At 47.1% G+C, this 21,298-nt stretch overlaps 1 protein-coding gene across 1 annotated transcript; it reads right to left on the bottom strand.

Annotated features, from left to right (window-relative positions):
- Positions 1-8,480: 8,480 nt before the first annotated feature.
- On the bottom strand, positions 8,481-10,031 carry LOC148853608 (TLC domain-containing protein At5g14285-like). The gene has a single exon (XM_088982165.1). It carries the CDS (start codon positions 9,462-9,464, stop codon positions 8,724-8,726), a length of 741 nt encoding a protein of 246 aa, XP_088838291.1. The 5' UTR covers positions 9,465-10,031; the 3' UTR covers positions 8,481-8,723.
- Between the last annotated feature and the right edge of the window lie 11,267 nt (positions 10,032-21,298).

Below are 21,298 nucleotides of genomic sequence, written 5' to 3'. Positions count from 1 at the left end.
TACTTTTGCCCGTGCCGGAGAGGTGACCGGGTCTTAAGCAGTAATGTGGCCCGTAGGCTTTTGGGAGTGACTCGTAGTCTACTCTTTTTTTACTTTTGCCCGTGCAGGAGAGGCGACCGGGTCTTAAGCAGTAATGTGGCCCGTAGGCTTTTGGGAGCGACTCGTAGTCTACTCTTTTTTGACTTTTGCCCGTGCCGGAGAGGCAACCGAGTCTTAAGTAGTGAGGTGGCCCGTAGGCTTGGCCTACATCAGCTTCATAATGCCGGTCACCTACTCCTACAAGAAGCTACTAGGGGCTCGACCTTCGGGGGCAACACCACTAACTTTAGGTTGCCAGCTCACACGGGAGCCTTGGAAGGCTCAACCAATAAGGGCGCCTATGTAGTTAGTTGGCCGCCAACTTCCGCGGAAGCCACGAAGAGCTCATGTTTGTAGGGGTGACCTTGCAGAGAGGACTGATGTGGCATTATCTGAATTGAAAGTAAGGTTGGTAGAGCTACTTAGTCCGTTAGCTCCCTGCATAGTCTCCGAGTTCATAAAAAATGTAAACTATAAAGCGATAGCTTCAATTTCTAAAAAGTGAGGACTTAGTTTTGGCAAGATGAGAACTTAGCTTTGGTAGGACGAGAACTTAGCTTTTTGTAGCGGGTTCCCACAGACGACACCAATTGATGTAACCATTTTCGGCCACGTACCAATGTTTTGTGATGTAAAATTTTTTGGCAAAGTACCTCGTTATTCGACCCGGTGGTGGCGTACCTTAGTGACGAGCTACTTGGTGGCGAACTGCCTGGTGGCAAACTCCCTGGTGGCGAACTACCTGGGAACGAACTGCCTTGGTGGTGAACTGCCTGGGGGCGAACTGCCTGGTGGCGAACTCCCTGGTGGCGAACTACCTGGGGGCGAACTGCCAGGTGGCGAACTCCGTGGTGGCGGACTGCCTGGGGGCGAACTACCTTGGTGGCGAACTGCCTGGGGGCGAACTGCCTTGGTGGCGAACTGCCTAGGGGCGAACTACCTGGGGGCGAACCGCCTGGTGGCGAACTCCCTGGTGGCGAACTGCCTGGGGTCGAACTGCCTTGGAGGCTAACTCCCTGGTGGTGAATTGCCTTGGTGGAGAACTGCCTGGGGGCGAACTCCCTACTAGGCAGTCGATGCCTTAGAGAATGTTGGAGCTCCCTGGTGCGGCGCAATCCGACTGCCCTCAGCATGAGGCAGTCTTCTTTCCTTTGTAGGCTGCGGGAGATGAGGGACCTGCGAGAACTTCATCTTTTCCTCCTCTTTGTAGGTGGCGGGAGCTGAGAGACCTGCGAGAACTCCATCTTTTCCTCCTCTTTGTAGGTGGCGGGAGCTAAGGGACCTCCGAGAACTCCATCTTTTCCTCCTCCTTGTAGGTGGCGGGAGTTGAGGGACCTCCGAGAATTCCATCTCTTCCTCCTTGTAGGTGGGGGGAGCTGAGGGACTTCCGAGAACTGCATCTTTTCCTCCTCTTCGTAGGCGGCGGGAGCTGAAGGACCTGCGAGAACTGAATCAAAGGTCCCGGGGGTACTTTCCCGGTGGGGGCTCTCCGATGCTTAAGTTAGCACTCTTATTGTAGAGAGCTTTGAAGATAATATGAGAGAGCTAGAGAGCAGGGTTACTTCCCTTTCTTTTCCATCCCCTTCCCCTTTGGGGGGTGAGGTCTTTATATACCGGAGTCTTCGCGGGTTAGGTGGGTGAAAAGCCTCCAAACGGTAAGACTCGTCGCATCCGGTCAGAACCGGGGTACGGTGGTGAACTCCTCGAGGTCGTCAGGCTGGCGCTTGTGTCAGGCGGCCAGGTCGGCGCCTGGGCCGGGTTGTCAGAGGGGTGCCTGCGTCAGTCGGCGGGTCAGTGTTTAGGCCAGGTCGTCAGGTCGGCGCCTGTGTCAGTCGACGGGTCAGTGTTTAGGCCAGGTCGTCAGGTCGGCGCCTGTGTCAGTCGGCGGGACAATGCCTAGATCATGTCGTCAAGCTGGCGCCTATGTCAGTCGGCGGGTCTGTGTCTAGATCAGGTCGTCAAGCTGGCGCCTTGGCCGGATCATGCGCTAGGCTGGTCCAGGTCAGCCAGGTCGCGCAGGCCGTGCACAGTTCGCGCAGGCCGTGCGCAGTTTGCGCAGGCCGCATGCAGTTCGCGCAGGCCGCGCGCGTGCCGTGCAGTTCGTGCGCGCCGCGCAGACGCCCGTCAGGCCGCATGCAAGTCGCGCCAGGCCGGCCAGATAGGTGCCCGGGTGGGTCACCAACTTCGTAAGTTTATTGGTTGGGTGTTTTCCTAGTTGTCATGAGGTGCCACGTGTCACAATTTTACTGGAGGGCCAAATCTGCCCTCATCAGACTCCTTAGTCCTTGTAGAATCTTTGGTCTCTGAATGAAGTGTTCTCTTCTCGCATGGTTGAAGTCTGTCTTTTTTTTTTCCAAAATAGAAAGGAAGCGCTGAAAAGTGAAAAAAAAAAAAAGAAAGAAAAGATTAAAGATAAATGATTATGCCCTCCTAAGGCTACAGGGAGACAGGGAGATAAAAGCCTAGCAATAAAATGAGGAGATAAGAAAAAGAAACAAAAGATTCATAAGTTCTGGGTTTATGACTTATGAGACATCCATAATGTAAAAGAAAATGATTGTATTTTATATTTCAATGGTATCAATATTTGGACGAATGAGATATTCCATTAAGGTAGCGACAGCACATACCTGTAAATGTTAAGTTTTACATCTGTCACCCAGAACAGAAGTACTCTATATATGAGAACAGGGATCACAATAATGTCTTATGAGTTCCATCATGCATCTAGTGGAAAAGCAAAATGTTACTTTCCAGCACAAACTTTATCCTACCATAAGGTAGATATTACTTGATGACATCCATGTAGCGATGAAGTTATCACACCAAAAACCAGATGACGCGTAAGAATCCAATACATGCAACACTGGCATGATGTACCACCTGTCTAGATGAATGATAAATCAATTCAACATAACCTAACCTACCTACATGCTACAGGCTACAGCTTACCTGTTCTGTTGCACAGCTACCGTCCCTTGGGAAATGAATTGACGGAGAGTGGGAAGTAAAGTGCATCTCTGTAAATCCTGGTAACTTGGCTAAGCCTATGAGCATTGGACAGGGCACCTTTGCAGTAACTGCCATGGAAATGTTGGGCACAAGAAGTATCTCAGTAATCTGCATGTCAGCCTTCAGCTTAAGGTTGAGCATGATCCTCGGGGCAGATGTGCTTCACTGATCCAAGAGCTTATCTATGAAACAGAAGAAAATACTATGTAATGGGAGAATACTCAAAGCAACAGTTAAATCCAATACTAAATTGATGGCAATCGAGTGATAAACTTTGATGAGAGGTCCGTGTTCTGTTTGATGACATGACATGGCTTTAACATCATCAGCAAGGGTTGGCTTAAAATGGGGAGGAAGAAGTTTGGGAGGGGTGAAAATTTTCTGATTTATTTATTTTAGCAAAGTGTGTTATTTATTTAGTTTGGGTGTGCTTCGGTCTTCACTGGGATGAGTTGACCCAGTCTTTAAATTGTGCATCAGGTGAGGGAAAAATAGGAGAGAAACGAAACGTTTCAATTACTTTTACTCTTCTTTAATTCATTCGTTAAGCTTTACCATTAGACCGGAAGGACTACAAACACAAATATGTACAGTGCAAATGCATACAAAATAATACAAAATGTTGGGGAAGATGGAGTCATCGTAACTTAGGAGAAGCTCTGAGGCGCGTCTGAAGATACTGTCTTTAGAACGTTGATTGTCCCCACTCAGTTTTACTGAGTTTGCTGTTGGGTTACAGGCAAATTCGTTCCCAGAATACAACAGAGCCTTGGGCGAGAATCTGCAACCAGCAAAGTTGAAGAGTCTCCAAAGAAACCTTCTGTGAGACTGTAGCAGGCTGGATTGAGAGAGAGATAGTGAATTTCGAAATTGTGTGTTTTGGAGTCCGATTCATGCTCCTTAAATAATTTGTGAAAAGGTATGAGGAAAAGGTAGGTGCTGGTTTAGATAAGGCACCTTGAACAGTCACAATTTCAACCATTGTGACTGCTTAAAAAGTTGTTAACAGTTGGGGACTGTTAACTTTGAATTGTGCATCTTGATCACACCCGATCGAATCGTGACCGTTGATCTCATCAATGGTGATCAACGGTCATCAACGTACCAAAACCAAAGCCGCCCATCGCAAGCCACGCGGGTGCGCGCGAAGTGCGAGTAAAGTGCAAGCAAAGTGCGCCTCTAAAGCGCCACACACTCGCGCGCACATGCGTGCGCGCGCATTGCACAGTATCAAATCCCCAAACTCTCCTCTACTAATTCTAAGGAGTGTAAATCACCTCCTATTGAAATATTGAAAACAAAACTTATAATTTTCCAATGTGAGACAAGTTCAAAACTAGGTTTTTGTAAGAGAAAATGTTTTTTTTTAAACAAGTGTACAGGTGCAATTTCTCATGTAATTGACCAATCAAACCCATTGGATTTAATCTCTTATGAGATTAAAATCCAACAATCCCCCACATTGATTGATCAATTATATAGTTCTCTCTCAACCCAAACTACTATGACACAGTTATGTCCTTACAAACATGGATTGTGGCACCTGAATCAAACCACCATCCAGAAGATGATTATGCCATGTTGACTTCAGTAATCATGGCCACGAGATCGTCTTCTACCATGTTTGTAGACTTGGTTCTGTCTTTCCGATATCGGCAGACTCTAGCATAATGCCCCTTCTTTTCACAAACATAGCAGGATCCTTTCTTATTGTTGCTCTTTTTGAAATTCCCATCATTCTTCTTTACTTGCAATGCATGGTTAGTCTTCTTCGATCCGTTTTTCACAAAATTTACCTTAGAGTTCAACATACCGGTCAGGGTCTTATCCCTACTGTCTCTAATTCGAGACTCTTCTTTAATACGAAGGTGTTGCTGAATTTGCTCAAAGGTAAGTTTTTCAGCCTTGTGCAGAAGCTTCTTCCTGTAATCCTTCCAAGAGGGTGGAAGTTTGGCAATGATTGCTCCCACTTGGAAAGATTCAGGAAGGATGACGTTAAGGGATCGAATTTTATTGACTATCACCTGTAGTTCATGAACTTGCTCTAGTATTGGTTTATGGTCGTTCATGGTGAAGTCAAAGTATTCTGCAATAAGATGATTATTCGTACCTGCTTCTTGCACCTTGTAATTGAATTCCAGGGCCTTCCAGATTTCTTTTGGAGATGCAAGTTCCTTGTAGAAGTTGTAGAACCGGTCTGATAAGGCATTTAGAATGTGTCCTCGACACCGAAGTGAGTCATCTTCCCGTTTTGCTCTTTCCTTTTTTAGTTTCTCAGAGTCTTTGTCAGTGGGTTCAGGAAGTGATTGCAGATTCGGGTCCAACAGATAGTATAGCTTTAGTGTGGTCAAAAAGAAGATCATCCTGTCTTGCCATCGGCTGAAATATGCTCCATCGAACTGGTCTAGTCGAACAAGATCTTGGTTCATCATTTTGATCGAAGTCATACTTGCTTCCGCCTCCATTGCAGAACAACGTTCTAAAATTGTTGGGGAAGATGGGGACACTGTAACTTAGGAGGAGAAGCTCTGAGACGCGTCTGAAGACACTGTCTTTAGAATGTTATTTGCCCCCACTCAGTTTTACTGAGTTTGCTGTTGGGTTACAGGCAAATTCGTTCCCATGATACAATAGAGCCTTGGGCAACAATTTGTAACCAGCAAAGTTGAAGAGTCTCCAAATAAACCTTCTATGAGACTGTAGCAGGCCGGACTGAGAGAGAGAGAGAGAGATAGTGAATTTCGAAATTGTGTGTTTTGGAGTCTGATTCATGCTCCTTAAATAATTTGTGAAGAGGTATGAGGAAAAGGTAAGTGCTGGTTTAGATAAGGCACCTTGAACAGTCACAATTTCAACCATTGTGACTGTTTAAAAAGTTGTTAACAGTTGGGGACTGTTAACTTTGAATTGTGCATCTTGATCACACCCGATTGAATCGTGATCGTTGATTTCATCAATGGTGATCAACGGTCATCAACGTACCAAAACCAGAACCGCCCATCGCAAGCCACGCGGGTGCGAGCAAAATGCGCCTCTAAAGCGTCTCATTGCACCACACACATGCGCGCACACACGTGCGCGCGCGTTGCGCGATATCGTATCCCCATACTCCCCTCTACTAATTCTAAAGAGTGTAAATCAGCTCCTAATGAAATATTGAAAACAAAACTTATAATTTTCCAATGTGGGACAAGTTCAAAACTGGGTTTTTGTAAGAGAATTTTTTTTTTTTTAAACAAGTGTATAGGTGCAATTTCTCATGTAATTGACCAATCAAACCCATTGGATTTAATCTCTTATGAGATTAAAATCCAACACAAAATATAAGGTTTTATACTCCTTCCAAACTAAGACTTAGAAACATTGGTTAACCCTTTTGTTTACCAATAATGAAGATGCATTTTATTAGCTTTGTTGTGAAGCTAACAAATCCAGAAAGAAGACAACCGATTTGCAAGTGAAAAATCAGAAGGAAAATGTAAAAACAAAGCACACACAAACACACCCTTGACTTACAGCTTACGTCCACGAGGGTCTCCAAAGAGAAGAAATCCACTAATGAACAATGGGCTGCCCATTCCTTAGCTCAACTAGTTAAATTCCTTGATGTATTTTTTGTAGTGTGGGAGTTGGGACAGCCCTCCAATTTGTATTGAACTCTATGTTTCTGTTTTTTGCTAATTTAGTTAAGTTTATTTAGCAAAAAATAAAGAACAATAGAGATTTACAGATACAGTGTTCATAGCCTCCCACCAAAACCCTAACTCTCAAAACACCTGAAGTTCCCCTCTCCCCTGTTTCTTACACTATCTTGCCCTCTTTTCCTATCCCCCAAGATGCAATATACAAGATGATACAAGATTATTTAAATGAGAAAACCCTAAACCGGGTCAGCCCCACAAAACTACTAAGAACCAGATCTCGCGAATCCCATGAGATCTCACTGTGAGTCTTAGGCTGTGACACCAGGCTATTGCGAGTCCAGACTCCAGACGATTTGCGGATCCACCTGATATGTGATGCAAAGTCCAAGTGGTCTGTGACCCTGGATGCTTGCATTATCCACCTGTGTATGATACCTGATACTTGCGATATCTGCCTATCTGAGATTGCAATATCCAAGTGCAACTAACTCAATTGTGATTCCTTTGCACTAAAGTCTTTTGCTTCCACCACAGACCACTATAAAATTGTCTTCAAGTTTTTCTCGGGTCAAGGCACCAACACAAGAAGTTTTGTATGCACAACACAGGAAAAGGGGCACCATCCAGATAAGATAACCCACAAGAATCGAGATATTACAGTGAACTCCATGGTTTGAATCACCAAAATCTGTAGTAGGTCAAGAAAGTGTGGAACAGCCAGGCCAGGCATTATGGTTTAAATCACCAAAAGCTTCCTTCATCAACATTAAAGAATTGTCACTCTGGCGTTTTGTGCATAGGCAGTTTACCAGTGCCACTTTGTATATTTTCTTCACTTTCTCAATCAAACGTACCTGGCAGCAGTGTGGACAAAGATTACTGGTGAGACAATACCAAAAATGCTGCAGGAAAAATCATCATCTTCTTTCTTCTGGTCTTTGGGGAAAAACTAAATAGACCTTGAAGTAGTTCCCCCGATACTAGCCACACCCTATCAGCTTGATCTCTACTTATAAGCTGTAACAGGTCCAATTTTACAGAACTGTAAAAACTAAATTTTCAATTTGTTAATACAGTTGAAATGGCAAAATACTTTGATTTGTTTCCAGAATGCAATCTTAGATAATTCTTGGTGCTTTGAATATTCTATGTATCATGCATAACATTAGATGTACAAGAGATTGCTTAACTACTACAGTAATTTTCTTTCGAAATGCTTTTGCACTCAAGCAAGGCTACCATTCACCAGTGGTGTCTGTAATCTCTACTCATCAAAGAGGGACCACCATGTCAAATAAGGAGACCTTACCAATTTCCACATAGCCCCCATCTCGCCAAATTCTTATGGAACATTTTTTTCTTTTGATAATTCAAATTCTTATGGAACATTAAAGAGTGTGAAGGTTTGGGGCATTAAGTTTCAGTCTCAGATATCTCTAAAGAACTAAATTCTGACAGGTGAGCTAACACATACATCCACAAACTGCAAACAAGAAAGTGAATCATCCACATATATTTTGCAGTTCAATTGTTGGATAAACTTGATAATGCTAACAAAAACACTTGCATTTTCAGAAGGTTTTCAAAGGAGTAACAGGGGATTGAAGGAGGGACGTACGATCCAAAGCAATTCAAAACCAGAAAATTATGCAGAAAAGGCCACAACCCACGGAATAAAAACAAAGCAAAAAAGTTATGAAAAGCTGCCAATTCTGTACAAAATAATTGTTACCGAGAAAATATAGGTTACAGAGGAAATAAACTTTTATTACTTGGTAGTTGAGAAAAGATGGGGTTTTTTACATTTCATTACAGCAAAAAATTGTGCTGAGGATACAAAGTTAGGCAAAAGTTTATATCCATTGTCATGAACTCTGTGGCTGATTATTTTCATTTTTGACATAGCATGAGAGAAGAACCAATAAGTTGACATTCCGATACGAAACTCGTCAAGGATTGTTGGCAAAGATAACTGAAAAGCCGCATCTTTCATCTCACTTTCTTTACCATTCTGACAGTTCTTTCTCTGTAAAGCTCCACCCAAAGATTTGAGATCCATAACATACTAACAGAAATTGCCACTACAACCACAACCATCCAAGAAACATAAATCCACCTCGGTATCACAGCATCTGCTGCTCCACTTGAATAGAAGACGCCCATCTCATAGATAAAGAGTGGTCCAGCAATCCCTCTAACAACAGAATAGAAGGCATAGAATGGAAGAGACAAGAAATTGTACAGTTTGGCAGCGGCAGGCACGTCTGCTCTACGGGCATTGGCGAGTGTCCACGTATTCTGGCAAGCACTGGTGATCTCTGCAAGGACGAGAAGAACGAGAATGGCGAATGCCCCATGGAAAACCATGTATCGGCATGTCAAAAATACGAAGAGAGTTGCCAAATGATGAGCCATGAAGAGGATGTCGTTTGGGAAGAAAATGAGATAATGAACGAGATCCATCAAGAAATAAGCAATGCTGAAATCAAGTACCAAATTCTGGAAACTGGTGTTTGGAGAAGCAAAGCCACGAGGAGATTGCGTTGCTATAGCATAAGTGGCCAAGACAACAGCAGGAGTGCCATGAGCCAGAGAGATGAGGCAGCTGGAGGCTTCAGGGCGGTGTTTTGGGCTCCAGTTACGGAAAACGATATAGTAGGCGACGAGATAGATCGAGAGAAACATTGAAAAGAACATAGGGAGGATCGGGATAGGAGTTAGGGTTTCCATGGAGACCAACTAAACAAACACGAGGACGGCAACGCTTTTCAAAATAAATAATCACAAGATTCTGTAATACCAATTAAAAAACTTGAACCTTGAACAACTCTAAAGCTCGGAACTGTCGATCCTCTGTAGAAGTCGATAACATACGATTTCCCCGTTTTCTCATCGCGGTGGCACACATTACATCAGAACGCAAAGACACTAATGCTAAAGAACTAGGGTTAGGGTTTTTTCCCGATAGAAAGTAAGCGAAGAGGAGTTGCAGAGTTGTAAAGAAAACAGAGGCCTGGCCTTCTAGCGCTCTAGAGAAAAAGCGACAGGATTCGCGAAAGCAATGTATTTACAGATGGCACTGCAAATTTCAGCACATTTCAGGGACGAATTCGTAGCTCTATAGATTTGATGTTGAGAACTTCGAAGCCCTGGTCTCTGGAAATAAAAAGAAAAATTAGAGAGAGAGTGACGGGCGAAAGCTAATATATAGAGAGTTTTAGAGTGTAAAGCAAAGAAAACAGTTTCGTGTCGTAGCGCCAACGATGATGATATATTGATATTTGATCCTACTTCGGAGAACTGAAGGCCAGGAGAATATACGAATATCTTTATTCTTTACTACTTGTAGCGACGATAATTGCGTCTGCTTCACGTCCAGACCACCACATCAAAATTAATCTATTTTCCCCTCTCTTTCTTCTATACGTGTCGTTCAATTTTTTATATATGAATACTAGTGCCTAGTGGGACCCGTGCGATACGGAAAATTCGATATTTATTTATGATTATAATAATTGATGGATTCAAAGAAATGAAATCATTATATCATTATTTCTCAAAAAAATGATTATATCATTATTTCTCAAAAAAATGATTATATCATTATCCCGGAGACAAAATAAATAATAGATAAAATCATAAATTAATGTAAGCCAATAATAAGAATAGAAATTTTATTTTCTTGTTAAAAGAAAATTAATTATCGCTTAATTAAATTAAAAGGAAATAGGTTCTGATAATTTATGCTATAGCAATTTTTAATTAATTACATAAATTTGTGAAATAACCATAATTATTTATGCATTTAAATTTGTTAGTTGTAAATATCAATACTTATTGGTAAAATAATTATAATTTTTGTTTATTATAAAAACCATAATCATAAATGATGGTCTGCAATCCGGTTGGTCCTAGCTGTCAACGGCCTTGCCTCTGAACAGAGCTACAGGGAATCTGAAACGGAGAAGATGAGGGAACTCCAGGGAGGAACCCGGTGAGATTGCTCCAAAGCTCAAGTTAGTATTATCTCAAAGGCAAGATAAAACCAGATGGCGCAAAGTTCACATACCTTGTTCTTGGGGGTAGGGAGCCTTTTATAACCACTTCGCACACTCACTCCAAGGCTTCTGTCAGGTCGGGTATGATTACTTTTGTGCTTCTACCAGTTCGGGTGTCATCCCCTCTGTTGGGACAGAACCGGCACTACTCCTTGTTGGAGCCATCTCTGTAACTGGAGATGGCAGGGTCAGGTGGCGGTGGCAGGTGGCCGTTGGAATGTGGCTGTTAAGCGTCAGATCCCAAGTCAGTCAGGTGTGCCACCCCTGGATACGGACTCCTTCAGTGTCAGGTACGGTTTGTTCAGTTCGGTGTCTTGGGCGAAGTGCTGGAGTGGTGTGCTAGGCGAAGTCTTAAGTTCGAAGAGAGGTGTGGCCCGAACTGCCATGGGATAGGCCAGTTCGGGTTGTTGTCCTTTGTGTTCATAAGGCTTGAGGCCTAAGGGAGAGCTCAAGCTCCATACTAGGAGTTTAGGCTCCTTGTGGAGAGTTCGGACCACTGGTTCCTCCCTTCGAAGCTCGCGCCTCGGCGAGCTATTATGTCGAGTTGTTGCTTTTGCCACGTGTTGAGTGATTACGAGGTCGGGCCAAATCTTCCTTCATTAATTGCCCCCCACTCCTCGTGCTAAGTGTTTTGCCCTGGTGCGGGGAGTTCGCGAGGTGGCAGGTGTATTTGTGTCATACTTCGAATTGGTTGAGTGATAGCGCGAGGTGCGTTGCCAGGATTCTTTTGGGTTTCTCGAGCGCCCAAAAGACGGGAGACGTGTCGATCTTCCTACAAATGCTGACTGACGTGACAATGTACGCCTTATTTCAAAATTCAAAAAGCGTGCCGCTGGGAGACGTGACAACGCTCGCCTTATTTCAAAATTTAGAAAGCGTGTCGCTGGGAGATGTGACATCGGGCGTCTTTTCAAAATTGAAAACGTGTCACTGCCACCTTTAATGTGAAGAGATGTGCGGTCAGCGAGGCTGCGGGCCGTCGGATTGGCTTTGATCTGAGCCGTTGATTCTTGGTTACTGCGGGAATAAATAGTGGGGGACCCCAGTAACTTTTGTCACTTCTGCGTTTTGCTTCTTAAGCTCGCGTCCAAGTTTCAGCTCGCGTCCAAGCTTTTAGTTTGCATTCAAGGTTTTTTGCTCATGTTCCAGTTCCCGTAGTTTGTTCAAGCCTTTTTCCGGGTGAGTACTTTCCTGGAATCCATCTTTTCTCCTCAATGTCTAGCTCGGATAGCTCAGACGGTTCTTCAAGTGGGTCAGATGCAGGTTCTACGAACTGAATTGCATCCCTTGGTGGTCCTAGCGAACCGGAGGTAGAGCTTGAGGAAGAGTTTGAACCCGTAGACCGAGTCGCCTTGGGTAGTTTGGCGTCCACCTCTCGTCGAGGTCGGACGTTAGACAAGTTTGGTCCCTCGACCATGACGCCTGAGGGGCTCCAATCCCTTATTACCTATTACAACTTGCCTGGGGAGTACGCCTACTTCATACATTCGGGTAGCTTTCCTTGGGAATACGGTCCTGAAGAGATCATGATATTCCGGAAGCAGCTCGCTGCGGGGCTGCGACTGCCTTTCCACCCCCTTCTTGTCGAGGTCATGAACCACTTCAGTGTTACTATCGGCCAGCTTCACCCGAACTCCATTTGTAACTTGGTGGGGACAATCTCCCTATTTTGCGAACAGGGCTTTCCTTTAGACTTTGAGATATTCTCTTCTATTTTAATACTTAAGAAGCAAGCGGGTCCCCCTCCTGGGCGTAGGCGAGCATATTACCTGTCTCTTCGCCCGGGTTTTAAGCTCTTACATGAACTTCCCAACCAGGTCCCCGCATGGAAGCGGGACTACTTCGGGGTGCAAAGTGTACTAGGGTGGCCGTTTCAGACCGGGTGTGGGATGGCCGCCTCTGACTCCGGTGTTACGCTTGATAAAGAGATGGTGAATGGCCTCTAGCAATGGGCACGACTTGGGCTAAAATGCCATCAGTATCTGATGGAGGCCAAGCTCATTGCGGTCGGCCTGAGTTCGGGTAGGTTCCTTGCTCAAAGATTTCTTGTTTTGCTTTGTTCTTTTGTTTTTTCTGATGCCGAACTCTTTTTTGCAGGTGTGATGGACTTAGAAATGACTGGTGGTGGGCACCTGTTTCAAGGCATGAAGAGGAGTAAGCGAGTCGCCAAGCGAACTCGTGTCGAGCTGCTCCAAGATGCGGAGCCCGAGGTACCAGACTACCCGTCAGAGGATCCACCCAGGGAGCCTAAGGTGGCTCCTCCAATGCAAGAAGCGGCAGGGGCCCCTTATGCCGAGATTACTTACACGGGGGCTCCCGCCTACTATGGTGCTCCCACTTACTCTAGGTCCGCTTATACGCGAACTGGGCCCTCAAACTCGGGAGTCCAAGGGGAATTCAAGAGCGTGTTGTCGCTGAACTACGCTCTTCAGAAGAGTAGGGAGGCCACCTTCCCTGAGGAGGTCGCGGCGTAGACCGATCTTCCTTTGAACCAGGTGGCCTGTCGTGCTGCCACTCATGCCATGGTGGTGAGTCAGATTTCTCGTCGAGCTTCTTTGCTTTTATCCCTTTCGCTGTCGTTCTTTTAATCACTTGTTCTTTCCTTTTGGTAGGTGAACTCTTCTATCCATGCCTTGGCGGCCCAGGTGGAGAGGAGCTCGAGGCAGGCGCGAGCTACCGAAGAGGCTTTCCGTGCTGCCAAGGAGACTTCCCGAGCTGCTGAGGCGGCTGCTCGTTGTTATGGTCACACCATACGGCAGCGCACTACGGTGCAGTCATAGGCAGCAACACGCACAGCAGCAGGCATCGCCTAGCAGCGCTGCACAGCAGCACGCACCGGCAAGCAGCAGTGTGCACCGCACGGCAGCATGCACCACGCACACGCCTGGCACTGCACGGCAACGGCACCATGGCGCGCAGCACGCACCGCCAGGCAGCAGCGCGCACCGCACACACTACACGGCATTGCACGGCAGCGGCACCATGAGACACGCGCACGCACCGCGAGGCAGCGGCAGCGGCACCATGAGCCGCGCACACGCACCCGGCAGCAACAGCAACAGAGCGAGGCCCATACGATAGCTCATAGGGGTGGGCCCACCCTTATCTGGACACATCAAGCCAACTCGCCGCCAGCTTACCTTATCCTCATCTTAATCCTTATCCCTTATCTTTATCTTATCTTAAGTAGAAGTGAGTTACCATTAGGAGTAGGTAATTAGGAGTTTGATTTCAAGTTGGAGTTTGAGTTTAATTAGGAATTTCCTTGTGTAATGTCCTATTTAAGGAGCTACGAATTGAAATAAAGCATTCAGTTTTCCAGTCAAGAAAAGAGTGAGGAGAGTTCGGGTGGTCTCTTGGACAAATCACCCCAAGGGAGAGTTAGGGTGGTCTCTTGGACAAATCACCCATTCGGTTTTCCGCAATAGGGTATGCACGCAAGGGAAGGCGCAAGGGAAAGTAGGGCTTTCTCCCCGCGGACCAACCGTGATGGGATCCTACGTGCGGGACCATAACACTCGCGTTGTTGAGGCGGCTGCTCGCGCTACACTGACCAGGTAGGCGAGGTCTCAGAGAGATGCCGAGGTCATGGGAGTTGTTGTGAAGCATATGGCAGACCTGAGGCTGGATTTGCAGCATCAGGTTGAATACCTTCAAGAGGACATTAGGGAGAGGACACAGATCTTTTCCTAAGGCATTGAGGACGCTAAGAAGAAGGTCATCAATGAATATATCACCCGCCGCACTTCGATGACCTAATGGTGGATTCGTACAGAAAGGGCTTTAAACTAAGTCGGTGGATGATCAAGAATACATACCCCGAGCTTGATATTAGTGCGATATCCACTTCACGCATCACTCAGGAGATGACTGACGCTACTGATGGTGAGTCGGACTCTGTGGGCGAGGCAGGACCTTCTATTGTTGTTGAAGTGCCTTCTGATGAAGAATAAGTACCTTCGGGCCTGCGAGCTCGAGGTACACTCTTATTTTGAAATGAAATGACTCTTTTGGTTAAGTGTTGGTTGTTCTTTTTCCCAAACTGACCGTATTTGCTGAACTGATCATATGCCTGATCTATTTCTTGCCCGGGTTACTGCACTCGCACGGCCTGTTTTGATGTTTAATAGTTAAGTCTCCGCATCGCCTGAGCCTTTGGCTGTCACTTTTCTTTGCTTGCCTATGCCGAGGTTCCTTTGTTAGCTCGGCATCCTAGCCCTTAGGCTTTGGTAGCGATTTCGTCCACTTCGCTTGGCGGTCTATAGGTAGTATTGCCTTAAGTTGACGATGTTCCACGCTCGGGGTACTTGTTTGCCCTCTAAGGTTTCGAGCTCGTATGCCCCCCCGAATGCTCTCTTTACTCTGTAGGGCCCTTCCCAATTTGGTTCAAGTTTGCCCACGCCGGGTTTGGGCACCATGATCTTACGGAGAACCAGGTCGCCAACGTGGAAGCTCCGCTTCTTTACTCTAGCATTGTAGTGTCGAGCTACTTTTTGCTGGTAGGCCGCTATCCAGATGTGCGCGAGGTCTCTTACCTCGTCCAGTAGGTCGATGTTGGTATGTAACTTGTCTCCGTTTGTCTTATCGTCATATACTTCTAGTCGCAGTGTAGGTATTTCAATTTCCACCAGGATTACCACTTTAGTGCCATAGGTGAGATTAAAGGGGGTCTCTCCCGTGGCGGTTTTTTCCGTAGTTCGGTGAGCCCATAAAACACTTGGTAGCTCATCCGCCCACAACCCTTTAGCTTGGTCTAGTCGTGCTTTCAGTCCGCGGAGGATGGCTCTGTTCATTACTTCTGTCTGACCGTTTGCTTATGGGTGTGAGATCGATGTGAAGTTCTGACAAATTCCCATATCTTGGCACCATTCTTGGAACTTGTTATTATTGAACTACTTGCCGTTGTCGGAGATCAGTACTCGAGGTAGCCTAAAGTGACATACTATGTTCTTCCAAAAGAAGTTTTGTATGTTTCGGGTCGTAACTGTTGCCAAAGGTTCAGTTTCTATCCATTTTGTGAACTAATCTACTGCCACCACTAGGAACTTTCTCCCACTTGTTGCTGGCGGGAATGGCCTCAGGAGGTCGATGCCCCATTGCGCAAAGGGCCATGGACTGGTGAGGTACTTGAGGTCGGCAGCAGGCTGATGGTGGATATTGGCATGATTATGACACTTGTCGCATTTTCTGATGAGCTCGACGGCTTTTGTCTTCATCATTGGCCAGTAGTACCCTTGTCGAAGTGCCTTTTGAGCGAGGACTCTGCCTCCCAAGTGTCCGCCGCACAGACCTTCATGAGTGTTGCAGAGCACGAGCTCGACTTCGATAGGTCGCAAGCAGCGCAAGTAGGGCAGCGTGTAGGACCATCGGTACAGCCGTTCGTCTATTATGACATATTTGGCTGTCTGGCGTTGCACCCTCTTCGCTGCATTGCAGTCTGTAGGGAGGGTTCCATCTAACAAGAAGCTCACGAGTGGGTCAATCTAGCTTGGCACTGCTTCAAGGACGGGAGCGACATCCTCTGCCCCACCGAGAATGCTAGGCCAAGGTAAGTCCTCTATGTACACAGTTCTCATGGTGTTATGACTCGTGCTGGCTAACTGGGACAAGGCATCGGCCTCAGTGTTCTCTGACCTCGGTATTTGCCTGATGAAATGTGACTGGAAGTTGAGCAGAGCCTCCTTTACTTTTGCTAAGTAGGCGATCATAGTCAACTCGCACGCTTCGTATTCGCCCGTAACTTGGTTGACTATAAGCTAGGAATCGCTGCAGATAACTATGTGCTTTGCCCTTACTCTTTGCGCTAGGTTCAGTCCGGCTATTAGTGCCTCGTACTCCGCCTCGTTGTTGGATGCCGCAAATTCAAAACGTAGTGCGTATTCTAGTTTCGTGCCACTTGGGCCGCGTAGTATTATTCCAGTCCCACTGCCTTATTGGTTCGAGGAGCCATCTACGTGAAGGATCCAAGGCTCCTCATCCCAGTTCGCGTTTGTCCTAACCAGGAGAGATGCCACACTAGCTGCTACTTCATGGGGTTCAGACTATGTTGGCTTGGGAATTCCGTGCTCACCCAAACTGGGGATTTTGGGCTAGACTGGCCTGGGGACTTCGGGGCTGAACGTGCATTCGACGATAAAATCTGCTAAGGCTTGGGCCTTAATAGCAGTTTGTGGCTTGTACTGGAAGTCGTACTCATTGAGTTAGATGGCCCATTTTTTCAGCCGACCGAAGACCTCGGGCTTGAGTAAGACTTGCCTCAGAGGTTTGTCAGTCAAGACGATAACAGTGTGAGCCTGAAAGTACGGGTGGAGTTTCCGAGCTGCTACTTCCAATGCGTATGCTAGCTTTTCTATCTGCGGGTACCTTGTCTCGACTCCCTGCAAAATTTTACTAACATAATAGATGGATCATTGGACCCGATTTACCTCTTTTACTAGTTATGAACTGACCACTTCGTCGCTTGTCGAGAGGTACAGTTCCAAGACTTTGCCCTCCTCGGGTCGGGCTAAGGTCGGTACACTAGCGAGGTAATTTTTTAGTTCATTGAACGCGACCTGGCAGTCTTGGGTCTACTCGAACCCTTTGCCTTTGATTTCTTTAGAGAAATGCAGGCAGCGGTCTGCCGATTTGGACACAAAGCGGCTTAGAGCGGCAATGCGGCCGTTTAGCCTCTGAACATCTTTTACTTTTCTGGGTGGTCTCATATCTAGGATGGCCTTTATTTTGTCTGGGTTGGCTTCAATACCGCACCGGTTGACAATGTACCCTAGGAACTTACCCGAGGTGACACCGAAGACGCACTTGTTTGGGTTCAGTTTCATGCTAAATTGACATAGAATTTGGAAGACATAATCTAAGTCTTGTATTAATTCCTGTGAAAATTGCGTTTTGACAACCATGTCGTCTACATAACATTCTATTTTCGTGCCTATTAAGGGTCGAAATAGCCTATTTACAAGTCTTTGGAAGGTCGGCCCAACATCTTTTAATCCGAAGGGCTTGACCTTGTAGTAGTACAAGCCGAACTCGGTTATGAAGCTGGTTTTTTCTTCATCAGACTGGTTCATCCTGATTTGGTTGTAGCCCGAGTAGGTGTCCAAGAAGCTTGGCAACTCATGTCCCGAGGTCGCGTCCACTAGGCGGTCAATTCTGGGGAGGGGGAAGCAATCTTTTGGGCAAGCTCAGTTCAGGTCGGTGTAGTCGACGCACATGCGCCACTTGTCATTTGCCTTTTCACCAGCACTAGGTTGGCTACCCAGCTCGGGTAATGAACTTCCCTTATGAAGTCTGCTGCGAGGAGCTTTTCGACCTCCTCGTCGACCGCCCTCCAACGTACTGGGACTAAGTTGCGTTTCTTCTATCTAATGGGTCTGACCACAGGGTCAATATTAAGTTTTTGAGCTATAAGGCTGGGGTCAATACCAGGCATATCGACCGCAAACTAAGCAAAAAATCTAAATTTTGAAGTAAAAAACTCACCAGTTCGGTTTGTAGAGGTTCATTGACGGAAGCACCGATCTGTAGTGTGCGAGCTGGGTCCGTGGCCGAGGTCAGGATCGCGACCGTCTCCTCTGTGGTCGAAGCTCGTTCCTTGCCTTGCTCCATAGGCCGCTCCAGTTCAAGGTCGAAGTCTGTAGGGAACTTCATTGCCAAATAGTAGGTGGAGACCACTGCCCGCAGGATTTGCGTAATTGGCTACCCTATTATGGCATTGTATGGGGAGGGGGTCGCGACCACCAGGAAATCGTGGTTGAGTCTGACCGCACAAGGCCATGTGCTGACTTCCACAGGTACTGTTATTTTCCCGAGGGGCCTGACTTCCTCTCCGCTGAAGCCCACCAGAGGAGTGTTCGCGGGCTTCAGCTCGATTCTCTACAACTGTAGCTGGTCAAATGTTGACTTGAAGAGGATGTCTGCCGAGCTACCCGAATCCACGAGTACGCGTCTGACCTCGAAGTCGCTGATCCTTAGTTTTATGACAAGTGCGTCATCGTGGGGGTAGTGGACCCCTCGCGCATCATCTTCTTTGAAGAAGATCGGTTCTTCAGTCTTTGGCCTCTTTGGAGGGTTTTGTTCTTCTTGGAATGCTTCGCGAACTGACGTCTGGGCCGCTGCTGAAGTACACCCTGCTACCACCGAACCTCCCACTATCACGTGGATGGTTCCTCGAACTGGCCTCTCTTTCGGAGGCTGTCGTTGCAATGCTTCAGCTGGTCTGCTGTTGGATTCGGGGGCATCCTTTCCGTGCTCCCCTTGCCGACCTGCCTTATTGTTATTATTAATATTATGTTGTACAAAATTTCTCAAGTATCCACGACGGATGAGTTCCTCTATCTCGTCCTGGAGATTATTACACTGTTCGGTACTATGACCGTGATCTCTATGAAAACTACAGTACAAATTTTTATTTCTTTCGTTTGGATTCCCCTTTAGGCGAGGTGGCCACTTTACGTATGGGGCGTCTTTGATCGTCATCAAGATCTCGGTCTGCCTCGTGTTTAACGGTGTGTAATCCGTCCGAACTATTAAGGGAACTCGGGACGGCTGGCTTGGCTTCGCTTCCCGGGCCGGGTTTCTTCTGTCACCTGGGTTGGAGAGCTCGCCTTCTCTTTTCCTTTTCTCGACCCCGCCTTCGGTCCTTTGGTTGATCTCTTCCTTTGTTCTCATGAACTTGTTCGCAAGCTTGAGGAATTCGGCCACGGTCGCGGGCTGGCTGGCTACCATGTGCCATTTGAACTCCTTGTGCGTTACTCCTCTCTTGGCCGCCGCAAGCTGTACTGCGGGGTCTAATTGCAGTATCTGCAAACATTGAACCGCTTGATGTAGCCTGGGATGGACTCTCCTTCTCTCTGGACTACTCCGAATATGTTTTCCTCGGTTCTGGGGCACCGCTTGCTGGTGACAAAGTGTGCAGTGACCCCCTGAAGGTGGTGGTGAAGGCCACACACAAGCATAATTCACTGGGCCTAGCGAGGTGCATTTAGGACTGGAAAGCATCGACGTGGTCGTTGGGGTCAAAGGACCCGTCATACTTGTCCAAAGGTGGGAGCTTGAAGTCTCTGGGCATGGGGACTACCAGGAGTTCTAATGCGAGGGGGGAAGGAACTGAGAGAACTGGGGCAGCTTTTACCTCGTCTGAGCTCGTCTCTTCCTTACCTCTGAGCTCGGGTAGAACACGGGTGGCAGTTCGGCAACTTCGCCGGCGCCTTCGTTGTTGAGTGGGCCTGGTACTGGTGCTGCTGGCCTCTATGTTGCCGAGCTCGATGGGCCCGAAATGTTGGTAGTATGTTGCTAGGGCGCTGAATCGCTTCTCTGTGAGTGGGAACTCAGGCTTGGAGCGCCGATGTGCCGACTTTGCAGGTGAGGTTCCCGACCCGCCTGCGAGTTGCAAGGTGGTGGTGATTCTTCTTTCCCTTCGGCTTGGGAATGAGGCATGGCTATTAGGGGGGTTCTGGAGTTGGGAAGCTTCTCCTCGGTGAGGGCGTCCACCCTGAGGGGAAGCCTTAACCGGCTTCGGAGCAGGGTGCCAAGGTGGAAGCAGTGATTGGTTCAGGGGTAGTTGGGGAAATTGCTGCTAATAGTGATATTGAGAGAGGTGGTGCAGTATTTGGTGCTACTGGAGTTGATGCTGCTGGAATTGTTGCATTTGGGCTTGCATTGCCCGCATGCATTGCATCAAGTCGTCAAACTGGTTCTGGCGGGTCGTTAGGGGGACAACAGTTGATTTAGCAAAAGTTGTTTCAACAGGGAGTGGAAGGGGGATGCTCATGGCAGGAAGGTTTACGAGTGTCACTGTTTGTGGCACATTCAAGCTGGGGATCCCATCCACCGGAAGGGGGATGGTGAACTGTCCGATGCACACCACGGGGACTTGGAGTTGTTCCCCGGTGGTGTTCATCTCTGAGCCACGTCCGGCATTGCTGGAAGAAGCCATGTGTGTTGGGGTTTTTGGAAAAAGAAGAGGTTATGAGAATTTTGGAGGGAGGCTTTTAGAAGCGTTTCCCATAGACGACACCAATTGATGGTGCGCAATCCGGCCGGTCCTAGCTGTCAACGGCCTTGCCTCTGAACGGAGCTACAGGGAATCTGAAAACGGAGAATATGAGGGAACTCCGGGGGGAGAACCCGGTGAGATTGCTCCGAAGCTGAAGTTAGTATTCTCTCAAAGGCAAGATAAAACCAGATGGCGCAAAGTTCGCATACCTTGTTCTTGGGGGGTAGGGAGCCTTTTATAACCACTTTGCGCACTCACTCCGAGGCTTTTGTCAAGTTGGGTATAATTACTTCTGTGCTTTTGCCAGTTCGGGTGTCATCCCCTCTACTGGGACAGAACCGCCATTGCTCCTTGTCGGAGCCGTCTCTATAACTGGAGATGGTGGTGGTAGGTGGTCGTTGGAATGCGGCTGTCAAGCGTCAGATCCCAAGTCAGTTAGGTGCGTCGCCCCTGGATACGAACTCATTCGGTGTCAGATACGGTTTGTTCAGTTTGGCGTCCTGGGCAAAGTG

The sequence above is a fragment of the Nelumbo lutea genome, chromosome 4, assembly GCF_056320005.1.
Source record: "Nelumbo lutea isolate HS-2025 chromosome 4, American lotus-T2T, whole genome shotgun sequence".
Lineage (NCBI taxonomy): Eukaryota > Viridiplantae > Streptophyta > Magnoliopsida > Proteales > Nelumbonaceae > Nelumbo > Nelumbo lutea.
Note: the sequence above shows the minus strand (reverse complement) of the source record. Positions and strands in the feature narration are given on the sequence as shown.

Coding starts and splice junctions, on each gene's coding strand:
- LOC148853608 (XM_088982165.1), bottom strand. CDS start 9,464: ATGGAAACCCTAACTCCTATCCCGATCCTCCCTATGTTCTTTTCAATG.